We start from the raw sequence: 16941 nt of genomic DNA, 5'->3' as shown, positions 1-16941 counted from the left end.
TTACTATTTTCCCCTTTACTTTTACTGTTTATTTTGTCATGTTTCACTTTACCTTAACTGTATGCTGGTGATGGCCTGGCTTGCCCAAACTGCAAAGAAATTCACTCGTACAATAAGGTCATCGATCCATGATCCCAAAGACTTAACTGACATATAGGAATATGGCTGTCGCAAATGACAGAAAAAGCAGAATTTCATTTTCGGGAAAAAAACAAATACTGCTACTGTCAGTTTATAAACTGGAACTACACTACAGAAGGGAGTCACTGCCTGAAAAGTAGCAATGAAGAAAATGTAGATTACAAGCCTTTTTGAAAAAACACTCAGAAACAACCCACACATTTTTAATAGTGCTCACTATGAAACGCCCTTTAATCTCCACTAAAGGATGTCATTCCATAGACTACAAAATATCAAATTAAATAAGAGACAAAAATCTTCCAAAGTGCTAACATTCAGAAAACATATGCTCAAAAAGAAAACAAAAACAAATGTACCAATAACAAATCTACCAGTATTTCCATGTACTTGTGATATGGGTTTCCTCAAAAAGTAAAATGCCACATTATATCAGTCTGTGTAAGCATTTGAACTGTGAGCATATCACCACGCTTACTTTGTGCTCTAGACTCGTATGTGAAAAGATCAGTTGTGTCACTGAAGGTTCAAAAACCAGAACAATTTTGCAAAAAATTCTAAAATTATAATTTTTTAAAATTTCCCAGGATTCAAAAGTGGAACAATTTTTAATTTTTTTCAGTTTATCAAATTTCAATGTCTTATTCCCTTTTCCTCATTTTTTCTTTTATGCCAGTGAGTGCAATAAAATGGAAAATGTCAGGATTTTTAATTTGACTTTTTTTTCCCATTTTGCCTTTTCAAAGCTGCTTCAACCCTGGCAAACTTATAAAGCGACAAAAAGAAAATGAAACTGTAACTCTAGAAAATATAATTTTTAAAGCTTTCCCCAACTGTTGCAAAGTTACAGTGGCAGAGCTAGAGAGTTTCATTTTTCGGCCACTTTGTGACTTTTCCAAGTTTGAAATAGTTAAATCAGCAAAAAAAAAAAAAAAAAAAAAAAAAAAAAAAAAAAAAAAAAAACAATCATAAAACAAAGACAAAACCAACCCTCACACAACAAACACAAACATAATATAAAGAGACTCTTAGACATAAGTAATTTTATTTAATTCAGTGGAAAAAAGGAAGAAAGTGAAAAATTTTCACACAAATTCTTTCGTTTAAATTTAAAAAAAAAGGCACAATTTCAGGGAGCTTCCTGAGTTGAATCATCCTCTATTAAAAGCCTGTATGGAAGAGTCCCTCAGTGCTTATAATTAGCTGGATGGATGGATGGAAATCTGCATATGTAAACTAAGTGAATTTAATCTTACCTGCCAGAATTCAGGCACCTTGGACTTCAAAACTGAGTTATGAAGTTCTTCTAACCCTGTAGTGAGGATAATCTCCCCCTTCATAGCTTGTTGAAGTGAATGCAGTGACATGGTTATTACAGACAATAAATGATTAAATCGATCGATCTCCTGGCGAAGAACAGTTAGCAAAGCTGAATTGATAAAAGGATCATGTCCTGATAAAGGAAAAAGCAGCAATATCAGTTGGAGCTTTCCTCTCAATGAGAAGTAAGGAGGAGCTGCTCATTATCATGACATTCAGGTTTTTGCAAATATTGTCTTAATTTTGTTTCTATACTGAGTTAGGGAAAAGCCACTTTGTTCCATACAATGTAGTGGAAGAGAATTAAAGGCATTAATTTTTGTATCAAAACTCTTTCTTCTATCAGCCAAAGGCAGGTTTGAAGTAATGACACTCAGAATGTCTGAGTCATTTTTTGTCTCAATGCTGTGTGTTTCTCACTTAAACAAGGCAAGGTAATTGACTTCTCTTTTTCAGCAAAGAAGGAAAAAAAATATTTCCCGGTGTATTCACTTTTGTGAATTTGGCTTCCATAGTAAACAGTACCATGGAAAATTATCTGAGACCAATATGCTCAATATGTTAGACCAAGCAGTTAATGTTAAATATGCCAATTGCCAAATGTATAGACTTTCTCAAATCTAGCAGCATAATTCTAGGAGAGGAATTTGATTTAATTCATGTTTTTTAATTTCTCTTAACTATTAATAGTGCAAATCCTGAAATCTTTGCTCAACACTTGCTTAATCTTTACTTGGACAATATTACAACTGAAATTACTGGGAAGTCTGCCTAATTTAGTGAATATGGACTTCAGGTTTGGGATTTGTGATGAATGGGAGGGGTACTATCCTTTTCTGGACATCCAGCTAGTCATTTAATTGAATTGCCTGTAAGGATTAAAACCATAGATGGAGGGTTCTAGACAGTCTCCAGGAATGCTAGGGAAACAGGAAGTGAGTTGGCAGGAAGCCAGAAAAGCCAATGAAAACAGAGTGTGTGTTTTTTAAATGGAAGCAATGATCTTTCTGTGCCAATCTTTGGTGTGACTAGAGCAGTGCTGGGAGTCATGAATTGAGCCAGGGAGCAAGGCATGGAATATCGAGAGACATCACTGCCTAAGGAAGGAATAAACCTTGGAACAACAAATATGTGAGTAGAACATGTTGGAATGTTTAGTTAGACACAATCACGTTATTTTCTTTATTTTTGGGTTTGTTGGACTTCCCTGTGCTAAGCACTCCCTCTGTTACACTATAACTCTCCAAGCTGAATCTTAGAGAAGCAATTCTCTGTTTTAATCTTGCTTTTTTTCAGTTACTGTGTAACACCTAGCAACCAAATAATATTTCACAAAGTATGTTTTCTTTGTTTTGTTAATAAAAATTACTTTTATCAGACCATGATCTGATTCCTCTATTCTAGAAGGCAGGAGGTTCTGTGTACATCTGCCTAGGACTGCAAGGTCAGCTATTACAAAAAACTACAGTTTATTTAAGCTCTCTCCAGGAGGAGGGTTAAAGAGCTTGAGGGTACTCTACAGGGAGGAATTCCTAAATGCGCCTTCCTGGATTCTCAAAGGGGATTTTGCATTTGGATGGTGACAGCAATACCAATCCAAGACCAGGGAATTTATGACTTTGTGAGTTTTTAAACAGAAGCCCATAGTCATAAAGAATTGTAAAGTTTCTTGTGGGCACTCAAAGTGCCTGAGAGGGGAACAGCCTTGACAGGCTTTTAAAAAAATTATTATTCTCATTGGAAAAAAACCGCACAGATATAAGTCCAACAGCATCAGATTTAGAATTTATTTATTGTTACATTTTCTATTTTGTTAAACTCTTTCAAACAAATCATTGCCTAAGATCAAGAGGTGGAGCTCAGATAAACTTGAAATACTTTGGGACTGAAACATAAGTGGGGACTCATGAGCTTGTTAAATATGCCAACAAGTATTTTTTATTACAGTTGTTCCTCTATAAAATGGAGAGAATGATGCTTACCTCCTATGTAAAGCACTGAGAGATCTACTGATGTAAAGCTGTGTAGAAGAACCAGTTATTATTAATTGTCACCGAAACAGATGGTGGAACTAATTCCAACAGAGAAGGTTACTCACCTTGTGCAGAACTGAAGTTCTGAAGCAGAAGGGTGGATGGTGGAGCATCCATGGGGGAGAACCATCTCGACGAACCTCAGTTACTGCACAAGGTGAGTAACCTTTTCTTCTTCGAGGAGTGTTTCTGGGTGTTCCAACTTAGGTGATTATGAAGTAGTAGTCATGCTCAGTAGAGGGAGATTCACTAGATCTGCATTTACTGTAGATAATATGGTATATCTGAATTGAGTGTCTGAGACCTCTCCGTTTTAGGCATGCATATACAGACCTCCTGTTCCCTTCCAGGACACAAGAATCAAATAATCGCCTTAAAAGGGTGATTTGATTAAAAAACAAAAAGATAAACTTGAGAAAGCATACTCAATTCATGCTTTGTTTCATCCACAGAGAGATCTCAAGGCATGCCCATCTCTAAAGAGAGACTATCCAAATGGATATCAGAATGCATCCATCTCATATACACCATATTCAATTGGGAGTCTCCAAAAACAGTATGAGCCTACTCCACCAGAGCAATAGAGCAGCCATAGCCTTCCTTAAAAACATACTTCTAAATGACATCTGCAGAGCCACCACCTGGGTGTCAACTCACACTTTTTCACAGCATTAGGCTAAGAGCTTGGGGAAACAAGATTAATTGAACCAGAACTACCATGCCTACAAGGAATACTAGGCATGTAAATGGACTGGACCTTGAAACACAGATTTGTTTTGTTGTTTGGTTAAACTTATCTGTGCTAAGTCCATGTGCACCCCCCACCCCAGTTACTATATCTAAGCTATACTCAGAGATACCATTTTTCTCTGTGTTTTAAATCTGTTCTTTTCTCAGTCGCTCTGTAACACCTAGCAACCAAGTATGCTTTCTCAAGTTTATCATTTTGTTTTTTAATCAAATCACCCTTTTAAGGCGATTATTTGATTTTTGTGTCCTGGAAAGGAACAGGAGGTCTGTATATGCATGCCTAAAACGGAGAGGTCAGCTTCAGACTTGCAGTTTGTTTTCTCTCTCTATTTTTTTCCCTTCAAGCTCTCTTGTAAAAGAACTTGGTGGGGACCCCTCTGGAAGAAGTTCAAACACTTCTTCCTGGGTTTAAGCAAAAGGGTTTTCTTACACTTGATGGTAGCAGCTTATCTCCAAAGGCCAGGGAATCTGCAACCCCAGGGAGATTTTTAAGCAGAATCTTGTAGAGGCAAGGTATTTAATGTCTCTTGTGGGCCCCCACCTTCTGCATTTGGCGTGCCAGAGTGGAGAACAGCCGTGACAGGGTGCATCCCACTCTGTTGTGAACATACCCCAGGGATTGGGAGTTGAGGCTTGCCCTGGAGCAATACCTTTGGCGTTTGTCATTGGAACTCCACGAGGAGTAACGGTAGTTCGAACTAGGAAGCCTAGTTCGAACTACCTAGTTCGTGCCGCGTGTAGCCGCGCGGCACGGGGTTCGAACGAGCGGGGATTTAAAAATGGCGGCGTCCCGCTTATGCAAATGAAACCCGGGAAATTCAAATCCTGGGCTTCATTTGCAATTGCGGTATGCCTACATTACCCCGCTAGTTCGAACTAGCGGGGTAGTGTAGACATACCCTTAGTCACCATGTGCTGGTCAGCACTCCTTCTATCCATCAGCCTTTGGAGCAGCGGAAGGGCAGAGAAAGAGACACCTTTCCATCATCAGACTTTAAGTCCCTTTTCCTGACATAGCAAGGGTTTGGGGACTGAAAGTCAGACAGGCACAATTCCCATTACACTGCAGGCTAAGGCAGTGCATCACAGAAATAACAGATTTATCTTCATGCCCAGACATAGTGCAAAGTGGGGATAGGGCTAGTGAGTCTGATTTCAAACACTGAGAGTCTCTGAATAGGAGAATGAAGTCCTCTGTAAACATTCCCTCGAGGTGAGAAGGTAGAGGAGAAACAGGTACAAAAACTTATCCCAGAATCACAAATGCACAGATTTTGGGGGGTAGCTGTCACAATCAAGTGATTTTTTATTTTTAGCTTGTTTGCTCATTCACAGTATAAACTGCTCCTTTAAGAAAAGGTATGCTTACTTGTGTCTGTTTGACATATGGGGGCTCTTGCTTTTGCAAGAATTCCCCAAATAGGTTGTGAGGGGTTACTGATCTCATGTTACTGATTAAGTTTTCTCTTGTGGAGTTGTGGTTCAAGATGCGAGTCATGGCTCCAGCACAGCTGTCTGTCTCATACAGGGGTGGGGAACCTTTTTTGGGTTGGGGGCCACTGACCCACAGAAAAATCAGTTGGGGCCGCATGCAAGTGAGAAGTAGAAAAAAACCCCTCAATGTGGCCCCTGACTGAGAAGAAAGACACTCCCCACATACCCCTTCCACACCAGAACCTAGGGGGCCTAGCCTAATATATTTTGTGCGCTGCAGCCCCCAAAGGGACAGCAGGGGGGATGGAGCACCAGCACGGGCTCCCCAATGTTGGGAGAAGGGGACCCTGAGCCTAGGGGGCCAGATCTAGGCAAACTGAGGGCTGCATCCAACCTTTATATCCTGGCAGAGAGAGGGGTTGACAACTTGTGGCTTTAGGGTATAGTTTGCCCTCTTAAGCTGCATGTCCTAGCAGAGCAATGGTTGACAGTTTGTAGCAGCAGAGCATAGCTCACCCTCAGAAGCTACTCAAAGGCTACCTATATCATTTCTTGAACTTGGTTTTAATCTTGCAGAACTTATCTACTGCTATGGTGTGGGACGCAGTTGTGGTGGGGCACCAAGTTGATAGGTGCTATCCCAGAGGAACCAGAAGATTAAAGTCTCAATGTTTGAGTAATAGAGAAGCCAGAAGTAGCAATTAAGTTGGTACTACATGAAAAGAAATAAATATTAAAGTTATAAAACAAAATGATGAGTAAAAATTGAATCACTATCTTGTTCCATCACCAGAGGCAGACCTTCTGGTGGTTCATGCTTAAGGGCAGGGCTTATCTGCCCCAATTCCACAGGTGAGAAGCATGTTGTGAATAAAGAGAGGAACTGTGCAGTAGAAAGTCAAAAGCAGAAAAGGATTTTTTTTAAAAGAAAAGATTAATCTGAGAAAATAAAAAGTTCTGATTAAACATTATGTAAGCCATTGTTCTGACCTCTAGCATCTTTTGCAAGAGCAGCCCAAATGGGTCCCGACATTATGCTTCCCAGTGTTGTTTTAATTTTGGAGGAATGTTCAGTTCCAGGTGTCAGTTCTGTATCTTGTTCCTCTACAGTGAGTGGTAGCTGCCTTAGAATGTCCGATGCCATTTCCAGTACTAATTCATCCTGGCTCTTTCCACCACTGGAGGGGGGAAAAAAGATTAAGACATCTAATTCTGGAATTGTTAGAGCAGGTGAGTTCCATTAGGAGATGATCTAATAGTACAGTGACCATATTTTCTGAACCCAAATAGGGACACATTAGCTACACCCCTGACCCTCTTTAGTCATGCCCACCTCCCACCGGAAGTCCCACCCTTTGGGGTAGTACTTCTAGGATAGAGATGGGCACGTGACCGGAAGTAAAGAGTGTCATGTGATCCCTCTAAGAACTTCTCCCACCATCCTCTATCAATAGGGGTATGTATTTGGACCCCATAGGACCATCCCAAGAGCAGATGTGACCAATCAGGGGGAGTTCCAGGGCAGGGTGATCGGTCCAGAAGTGGGTCGTGTGACCCCTCTAAAAACTCCTCCCACCAGTGCTCTGCAAGGAACCAGGGATCAGCTGATTTCCAGCTCAGCTGGTGCCCAGTGCCAATGCAGTTCTGCCATTTTAATCTAAGAGAGTGGTTCTCAAACTTTTTGGTCCGTGGACCACCTTGCTCAATTCAAACCTTTCCATGGACCACTAGCTGCTAATGGAAACCTCACTGTTAATTACATAATTATGCCTGAGCCATTTTTCTAGTGCTGCAGCTAGGGAGAATGGTTTAATTTAAATTATTAAACAAAGTAAGCATTTTAACTCTCTCCTGTTAGTTTATCAAACTTCATTTTAAATAAAATAATCACAAAAGGTTGCAATGTTTTCTTTATATATGGCAGGGGTTGGGAAACTTTTTTGGGTTGGGGACCACTGACCCACAGGAAAATCAGTTGGGGACCACACAAGTGAGAAGCAAAAAAAAAAAAAAAAAACACTCCAAAGCCTCCCAACCCTCACGGCCTCCAACTGCAACACCTTTGGCACTCCAGCCCCACAGGACGAGGGGAGGGGACAGTGAAAGCTGAGGTTCAGGGCTTCCCATAGGCCAGATTTACTCTTCTGGGGTTCCGGAGTTAGTGAATTTTGTGGATCCCCTTATGCTCTGGGGTGGGAGAGTGGGGAGGGTGCAGGAGCAACGGTGGAAGCAGGAGCAGGGTGAGGGTAGGTGTATGGCCAGGAGTGAGGTGCAGGAGCAAGGAAGGATGCAGGAGGGAGTTTGGAGGAGGGTGTCTTGCCAGAAACTGGAGATGTGGAGGTGTTGCAGGGGAGGGGAGAGGCGAAAGGGGGATTGGGGTGTGGAGGTCTAGGCTTGAGGGGGGATGCTTACCTGGCTTTGCGCCCCCGATGCTGTCATTGGCTGGCCGTTGGCAGCAGCAGGGAAAGCCTGCAAGTACTGCATCACTGCACTTTCGTTCCCCAGCGGGGTGGAGGTGGGGAACTCAGCCCCCTCCCCACTGCCTCCCGCGTGCAGCGGAAAGCCCATTCTGGCTGAAGCACCAGCTCCAGCTCCAGCTTCCCAACCTTCCCCACCAGACTGGCTTGCAGAGAATGGCAGAGCAAGTGGCTCCATGTGAGCATCAGTAAGAAATGACCCCAGGTCTTGCAGTGATCATGCCAGATCCCATTGCCTCAGAATTAGGCTAAGGGAGGAACAGGGAAACTGCTGCAAGGCACATGGTGTCAGCGGTGATTTGCAATCTCAGCCATGCTATGAGCCGGCAGGTCCTGGCGAGGGGAAGGGCAGGTGCCTGGCATGACCGCATGCATGGAGCAAACACACTGTGCTGGAACCTAGGCCAGGCTCCCACATGTGCCTATGAGGAGCCTGTTCACATGCCAGGTGCTGCTTTGATGTCAAGTCTGCAGCAGTCCAGCCACAAAGAGTTCCACACCGCAGCCATTGCAGCCTGGGCTGGGCTAAAACTTTATTTGTCCACTGCAGGGACAAAGGTCTCCAAAGAAGGCACCATGAGAACCCACTGGAACTGTAGGGTTGCCAGAGGGTTTCAACAAAAATACCGGACACACTTGACATTACATCACAATCTACATTACATCTTATTATAAAATACCGGACATTTCTATTTTCTCAATTTGTTTCCCGGACAGAAAGCTCAAATACTGGACTGTCCAGTTCAAACCCGGACACCTGGCAACCCTAACTAGCAGCCAAGTCCTGCACGCAGGCAGCCCACACAACCCTAGCAGCTCCCACCGCATTGGGGAGCTGGCGCCCACTAGCTTCCTGCACGGGAAGATGAGGGTGCCCAGCCTGCAATGCCCCCTTCTAGGGGGTGGATACTGCCTCTCACTGCCCACAGCACTGCTCAGAGCCACAACTTGCCTCACACTTGTGCTGTCCCAGCTTCCAAGAGCCAAAATAGCCCCACTTCAGCTGCCTCTATTACAGTGGGCAGGAGCGGGGGAGCTGAGCTCGAGATGTGGACCACCGGACCATACTTGTAGAACCACTGATCTAAGAAGAGCCGCCATGTGGCTTCTTAGATTTAAAAGGCAGAGCCAGCGCTCTGCACAAACCAGGATCAGCTGATTTCCAGCTCAGCGGGCGCAGTCTCACATGGCATTACTTTTTAAATCTAAGACAACATGCGTGGCTCTTACTAAGTTCAAAAGAGAGAAGAGCAGTAGGGTCTCGTGGAGGGGGTGTGGGCGGAGGGGACCACTTGCATGCTGCTGCTTTACCAGCACAGCTCCCAGACTACCTGCCCACCAGAGAAGAGGGCCAGAAGTCATGCACTACTTCCCACTGCTCCTATTGGCTGGGTTCCAGTGCAGCGGGAAAAATCTTCAGGAAGGTCCCTCAACACTTGCGTTCCCCTGGGAGAAAGAGTGGGGAGGGGAAACAGCAGTGCAACACTGCTTCTAGCTGCACTGCTGTTTCTGGGACATTTTCAGTGTTTACGGGGGCACCGGGACAAGAGATTGAAATTAGAAACTCTCCTGGATTTTCCAGGACGTATGGTCAGTGTATCTAATACCCCCACTTCCACTTGTAGTCTGTGGGCATATTCTAATATATTTCTAGACAATCTCTTGCAGGTGTCTGTAATCAGATGAGTAGATATGTACAAAGAGTTAGGTTATGCGGGATATTCCAAAAGATTTTTTTTCCACATGATAGTGGGGAAAAGTCAATGATCTATGCAGTGATGCAGATTCCTGCCAAAGCTGTAAAAATATTTTAAGGCTTTGTCTATACTGGCATTTTCACAACTAAAAATTCTGCCAGTCAGGGGTTTGAAAAAACACCCTCTTAAATGACAAAAATTTAGCAACAAGAACCACCACCACAGACAGTGCTTTATCATTGGGAACCATTCTGCTGGTGAGCAAGATGTCATTTTTCACTGGAAGTGGTTTTATTTTGTTGCTGGGAGAGCTCTCTCCTGGCAATAAAGAATGACCACAAACACAACGTACAAGGGCACAGCTGCAGTGGCAGAACTGTGACATTGTAAGGTGTGAAATGTAGACATATCCTAAACTAGGAATTACAGGTAACTAGATGGTTTACTATGGCTATGTCTACACTGCAGAGTTTTGTCACCAAAAGACATGCCATTTTAATTAAAGCATTTAAATTAAACTAGTGTTGCATGGCCACACTATGCTCCTTGTATCAGCAGAGTGCATCCAATTATCAGCTCTTGTATCAACACACAAAGCAGTGTATTGCGGGCATGGATGATCAGTGCAGCTAGGGCTGGGAAATGAAGAGTAATGTTAGTTTGAACCAAGGGGTATGGTTGGAACTAACTCGTCCCGGTGTGCACTTTCACTTTCGAAACAGCTGTCATTTGGAGTAACATGCTGGCGAGATTATGCTAATGAAGCACAGGATATTTAAACCCCCGCTTCATTGACTATTTCAAATGCCTACATTTGCATCCCTAGTTTGAACTAGGGTGCAAGTGTAGATATACCCTCAGAGTGTCAGGAGCTTGGTCCCCTCCCTGGCTCTGCATTGCTCAGCTCCTGCCCGCGGCCCTCATTTCACGAGGAGTAATGGTAGTTCAAACTAGGAAGCCTAGTTCGAACTACCTAGTTCGTGCCCCGTGTAGCCGCGCTGCACGGGGTTCGAACCAGCGGGGTTTTAAAAATGGCGGCTCCCCGCTTATGCAAATGAAGCCCGGGAAATTCAAATCCCGGGCTTCATTTGCAAGTGCGGTATGCCTACATTACCCCGCTAGTTCGAACTAGCGGGGTAGTGTAGACATACCCCAGTCCTTAAGTCGGGGGAGGGGGACACTCCCAACATCAGCCCCTGACTCCCATCCTGGATCTGTACAGTACAATAGTCTCACTCTCTCACACACAACTGCCCCTGCCTGCCTCTGATATCCTAGACCTGGAAAGGGCAGGAGCATTCCACATTAATGAGTTGCTCTTTGTTCCTGGAGGAGAGCAGCTGTCAGAACTTCACAAACCTTTGAAAAGGGAGGTGTGCATGCCTTCAAGGCAGCCAAGTTTAAAACAGTGAGCACAGCAGTTGTGGCAGGCAGTGTGGGATACTGGGGGAGGCCAGTTCTGGTGATATAATGAATAGCAGTATGTACACTGATACTTTATCATTTTAACTTTGCTGCAAAAAGCCTTATGTTTTTCATCAAAATGGTTTTCTTTTGTTACTAAACTGAAGAGTTTTGTCATAAAAAATGGCATTGCAGCATGTACACCTCCACTGTTTTGCCACAAAAAGCTGCCTTTTTGCGGATAAAATTTTGCTGGGTACACAAGGCCTACGCAAGAAAGTTACATGGACATTTTCCTTCTGGTTATTTGATGGGAGCTACAATATATTTGACTTGCACAAAGAACAGATTGCTTTACCCATATATTAGAAACAGAACAGTCAAGGGTTGGAATCTGATTAAAATGAAGCCTCACTTAGGAAGTGGAATGATACGGCCGGGGGATCAAAGCAAGCTGAGGCCATTGCTTCGCTTACCCTGCTGCTGTTGGTGAGTGCAGGGGTAGAGACAGACCCCTACTCCTGGCGCCAGCCCCACTAGTCTCATGGGCCACATTGCTTGGGGGAGGGCAAAGAGGCAGACTGGGGACAGAGCAAGGGTAGGGGAAAGGCAGGAGAGGGTGGAGCAAAGGTGGTGAAGAGGAGAGAAATAGGGCACAGCAGGGGCAGGGAGAGGCAGAGCAGAGGCAGGAAAGGTAAGTCTTGGGGCAAAGGTGGGTTGTCCCAGTCCTTCCCAGGGAGGGTGTGTGTGTGCCATGTAGCTAGTAGTCTCTCTCTGAGAGACTTTGGTGAGACCAGTTTCAGTGAAGTATACAGGTCAGAATCTATCCTGGAGAAGATCTAGGGGTGTAACTGGAAGAGAAGAAATCTATACAGTAGTTGCAGATGAAGCTTTCAGTGAGTTCTGACATGGAGAAAAGGAAAAGTAGTCAACAACTGCACAGATAACATGTGATCAAGAGTGAGTTTTTTTAAGAGGAAGAGACTAAATATGTTTATACTGTGAGGGACTTATTTTTGGCATAGTTAGGATGACATTGTGTCTTGGCTGGGAGCCTTGCTGACTCCTTGGGTTCTCAGCTCCTCACTTTCTGCTAGGAACATGACAGATACCCAGACTCTGGGTGCAGATCTCCTTGCTGGGAGCCCAGTTGTCCCACAGGCTCTTGGTTCCCTAATGGGAGCTTGGCAGCTGACCACAGTCCAAGTTCAGTTCTCCCTGCTAGAGGTGAGAAGCCCTAGGAGGCAGCTGGGCTTCCCATGGGAAGCTATGCACAGTTGAGAGCCCTGGTTCTCCATGTCCACTGCCCCTCTTCAGTTGGTGGAAGCACTCCTGTGAGGATATGCACTACCAACAGAAGGAGGGTATTATGGGCCATCAGCCATTGCAGTAAATACTGAGGCAGCTGTAAGCTGAACTAATATAGGTTGATCTAAGTGTGTAGCTATGCCCTAAGGTTTCGTCTACATAAGGAAATTTAGATAGGATAACTGTTGTTTAGGGGGTGTGAAAAATCCACGTTCCTGAGTGAGGCATGAAAACCAACCTAACCCTCAGTTTACACAATGCTAGGTTGACAGAAGAATTCTCCCATTGACCTTGCAACCACCTCTCAGACAAGAGAAGCTCTCCCTTTGGCATAGTTGTGTGTAGAGTGTTGTCTACACACTGAAGCACTACAACAGTGCAGCTGCAGCACGCTGCTGCAATGTTTTATGGGTTGACAAGTCCTGTGTACCTGTCCCAGACATAAAGAAGAGTTCCGTGGTCTCTCTTATCAACAGAAATTGGTCCAATTAAAATATTATCTCACCCAGTCTGTCTTAACTCTGATTTACCGAACATCTTCAAGAGTAAGTATTGGCAAATCTGCTTTAAAATGGTAGGTGAGCATGACAAGTAACTGCCTAACTCTTTAGGTAATAGATTTTACTTTGTTTTGTCATCAAAATAGCTCCTTTTAAACACTTACCTGATGATTGTGTCCATGCTGATTCCTGGCTGCATACTGACAATGGTACCAATAAAGGTTTGTGCCTGAGATTCCAGAAATGCTCTTTCAGCACAGGTATGCATTCCAAATAGCTCTGGGGAATCAGTGTCTGGCAGAGACTCTAAATAGGCTCTACAGTCTTGTAAGCTATCTGTGGCAGACACGGGTCTATATATCTGTAAAATAAATGACCAATATTTTATTTCCCTACTCAGTGAATGGCTGTTTACTGCAAAAAAGGTTTTACGTATATAACCTTTCTTCAAGGTTACTTATATAGTCCCAAAAGGTATGCTTTTCTAAAAGATTCCTGAAACTCAGTAGTGGGAATATACAATTGGAAGAAGAATGGAATTATACTGAAAGAGAAGCAGGAGGCCCAAGGAGATGGGGGTCTGGGCACACAGTACATGCGGGGAGATGGCAGAGGCAGAAGGATCTGAGGAGTGCTCAGTTGTTTCCATGGCGACTCTCCCCAATCTTCCTTGAATGTTTTGGAGGAGCGAATGGAGACTTGATGAGCCATTGCTGGGGTAGGAATGGTGCGGGGCACCCACAGAGCTGTGACCTGAGTGGGGCTGCAGCTTATAGAGCTCCACAAGACACACTTGGGGGTGCTGCACTCCCCACTCAGGTCACAGCTGCAGGCACTTCTCCACTCTAGCCTGGAGAGCTGTATTATTGACCAGGTAAATCAAACATTCAGGCTTTCCAGCTGGGTGAGTATTCCCATCTGTATTGTACCCTGAACCCTGTGGGATTCACACTGGGCACAGCTCTCCCTGAGCTAGCTGCAGCCACATGAAAAACAAACAAACCCCAAACGCTCCATCAGGGATTCCAAGTTGCTGAAGAATCCCCTGAACGAGAGGTCTACAACCAACTGTCCCTCTGTTGCTCCTGCTTAGCAAGGCACTCTCTGGTCCCAGGCTCCCCTGCACTCCCACTGGCACTGGGATGGTCTGGCAGATCACAGTGTTATAGCTGGGTCTGTTGCGGGATAGTAGAGAGACAAGGGGAAAAAGGGGTGAGGTTAAATCTTTTAGTGGATGAACTTCTGTTGAGAGAGACATGCTTTTGAGACACACAGAGCTCTTCCTCAGGTCTGGAAAACTTAACTCAGCCAGTCAAAGCTAAATTCAAGATGGAGTGTATTTAGCTTTGACACTAAGCTTCCCAGACCTGCAGAAGACCTCTCTGTAAGTTGGAAAGCTTGTCTCTCTCATCAACAGAAGTAAGGTAAGAAAAGTCGTTGCTTCGCACCCCTGCTGTTGTCTCTCTGGGATAAAAATTATTTGGTTTGTTATAAATTATACAATTATCAAGATGAATCAAGAATGATAATTCCACCAAGCGACCCAACTATCTAGAGCAGTGGTCCCCAACCTTTTGGGGCTGCTGGGTGTCCGGGGGTAAGGGCCGCACATGCGCCAGGCACCCAGGACCTGGGGCACAAGAATGGTTTGGGCCGACCCTGGTCACTCAGCGAGTGCATATAAATGCCCCAGCAGGTACCATGGCGCCCGCGGGCAATGTGTTGGGGACCACTGATCTAGAGGTAGCTTTCCAAGCCACCCAGCTATGTAGAAGTTGCTTTCATAATGGGTGGTTGCACTTTTGATTTAACCTTTTCTGGCTAAAGTCTTTTGAATTTAGTGTGTGCAAAACCCCTTCCAGTGAATCTAATGCATTGGCTTGTGCTGCCAGTTTCTGCTGCTTTGCATATATAGAAAGCTTTTTGTTTAAGTTAAATCTCCTTTATGGAGCACTCTCTCTCTTAAAACACTGTCTTTAATGTATCTTTGACCAGTCTCTGTCAGCTCACCAAAATCACAAGTCTAACTGAGTCCCTTTAATTCTATGACACATTGCTCTGTGGTATCATCAATTTTGTGTGTGCAAGTAAAAATATTCTCTCTCTTTCTAAGATAGTCCTCACATTTAGTTAATATATTATTTAACTTCATGCTTTCACCTTCTTCAGACTTAAAGTTGTTATACATTTATATATAACCCTTCCTCCCCAACAATATGCAAAAAGACAGATGATTGCACTTTACCATTTTCTCCCCTGCCTGTATACAATTCAAACCTCTTGGAATTTTTTCCAGCTCTCTATAACATTGCCTGACAATTGCAAACTGTATAGAGTTTGCAACATATTTATTTTGGGCTTTCTTTCCTTCTTAAATGTATCAAAGTACTACTGTTCTCATAAAATATGTACAAAAGCCTTTGTTGTTCTTCCTTTGTTACATGTTCCACTTTCCTCTGTTTTCGGTATCAAACATAGGGTTAACCTAAAAATTACTGCACTATATTTCTCATTTGGCATTTCTGACATGATGGAGGTCATTAAACAGGCCCACCAACATGGGGGAGTAAAGGAGGCAGATGTGGTGGCCGGAACCACGGACCCTTGAAATCACTACCACCAGAGTACTGTATGCTCTGTCAGGCTCTGAGAGGTGGGTGCAGCACACGTCAGGCAGCGTGGAAAGCTGTCTGTCCTCAGCCCCACCCTTTCTGCATGAGGTCCTGCCCCTTCCAGGAGCACAGAGCCCCCTTCCACGTTTGCCCAGGGGCCCGCAGAGGCTGTTGGCTCCCCTGCCAGTGAATGACAAAGGCATAAACTTTTAGTAGAAAACTAGACAATGTCCACAGTACACTGCTGTATAGACATCTACCCTGTGCTCCCCCTCTGCCTCCAGGGCATGTCTCAAAATTCCCATATTCATAATGCTGTCATTTATGAGGGAGCCTCTCTAAATTATACCTTTTCACAAACATCTCTCTGCAATGCAGGGATCTGGCAGCTTTTAGTGTCAGTGTCTATTCTAAGAACACCAAAGGTATGTCTAGACTACAGGGATTTTTTGAAAAAAGTGGCCTTTTAAAAAAAAATCTTTACCTATGTCTAGACTGCTGCAGCGTTCTGTTGACAGTAAATTGAAAAAACGTGGCAGTTTTGTTGATTGCAGAAAAGAAAGAGTTACCTTGTGCAGTAACGGTGGTTCTTCGAGATGTATCCCCGTGGATGCTCCACTCTGAGTGCTGGTGCGTCCTTGCTCCAGTAACCAGAGACTTTTTCTAGTAGTTTCTGCCGTGCCGCGCACGTGCCATGGCACCCTCTGGTGCCGTTGGAGTCCGTTGGGCGTGCACGCGCGACCCCCTCCGTTCCTTCTTTACCTGCTAGAGTATTAGGCTCCAAGCAGGGGAAGAAGGGAGGGTAGTGGAGCACCCTTGGGGACACATCTCGAAGAACCACCGTGACTGCACAAGGTGAGTAACTCTTTCTTCTTCTTCGAGTGGTCCCCGTGGGTGCTCCACTCTGGGTGACTACAGAGTGGTTGTCGGCTCGTGGAGGTGGGTTTGGAGCCGTGTGGTAGTCACTGTAGATAGAACTGCGTGTCCCACCGCCATAGAAGTTGCAACTGAAGAAGAAAGTGCGTAGTGTTACGCAAACGTGTGGCCAGATGACCAGGTGGCGGCATTGCAGATGTCTTACAGAGGAACATTGTTAAGGAAGGCAGTTGTGGAGGACATCGCTCTTGTGGAATGAGCCGTTATGGATTCAGATAGGTACTTACCATGTAACTCGTAACAAGTTCGTATACAGGAAGTGATCTATTTTGAAATTCTTTGAGATGAGACTGCCTGTCCATTAGACCACTCAGTGTAGGAGAGGAACAGTC

General features: G+C 44.3%; 1 protein-coding gene across 4 annotated transcripts in view; it reads right to left on the bottom strand.

Annotated features, from left to right (window-relative positions):
- DNAH14 (dynein axonemal heavy chain 14) overlaps positions 1-16941 on the bottom strand; it is a 599282-nt gene that overhangs the window by 11009 nt on the left and 571332 nt on the right. For all 4 annotated transcript variants that reach the window (XM_075925276.1, XM_075925277.1, XM_075925279.1 and 1 more), the window contains 4 exons: positions 13226-13422; positions 6666-6853; positions 1395-1591; positions 53-165 (listed from right to left, as the gene is read on the bottom strand). In XM_075925276.1, coding sequence (XP_075781391.1) covers positions 53-165; positions 1395-1591; positions 6666-6853; positions 13226-13422 — 695 coding nt within the window. The remainder of the gene's footprint in view (positions 1-52; positions 166-1394; positions 1592-6665; positions 6854-13225; positions 13423-16941) is intronic.

The sequence above is a fragment of the Pelodiscus sinensis genome, chromosome 3 (genome assembly GCF_049634645.1).
Source record: "Pelodiscus sinensis isolate JC-2024 chromosome 3, ASM4963464v1, whole genome shotgun sequence".
NCBI lineage: Eukaryota > Metazoa > Chordata > Testudines > Trionychidae > Pelodiscus > Pelodiscus sinensis.
This window is presented reverse-complemented; position numbering and strand designations above follow the sequence as displayed.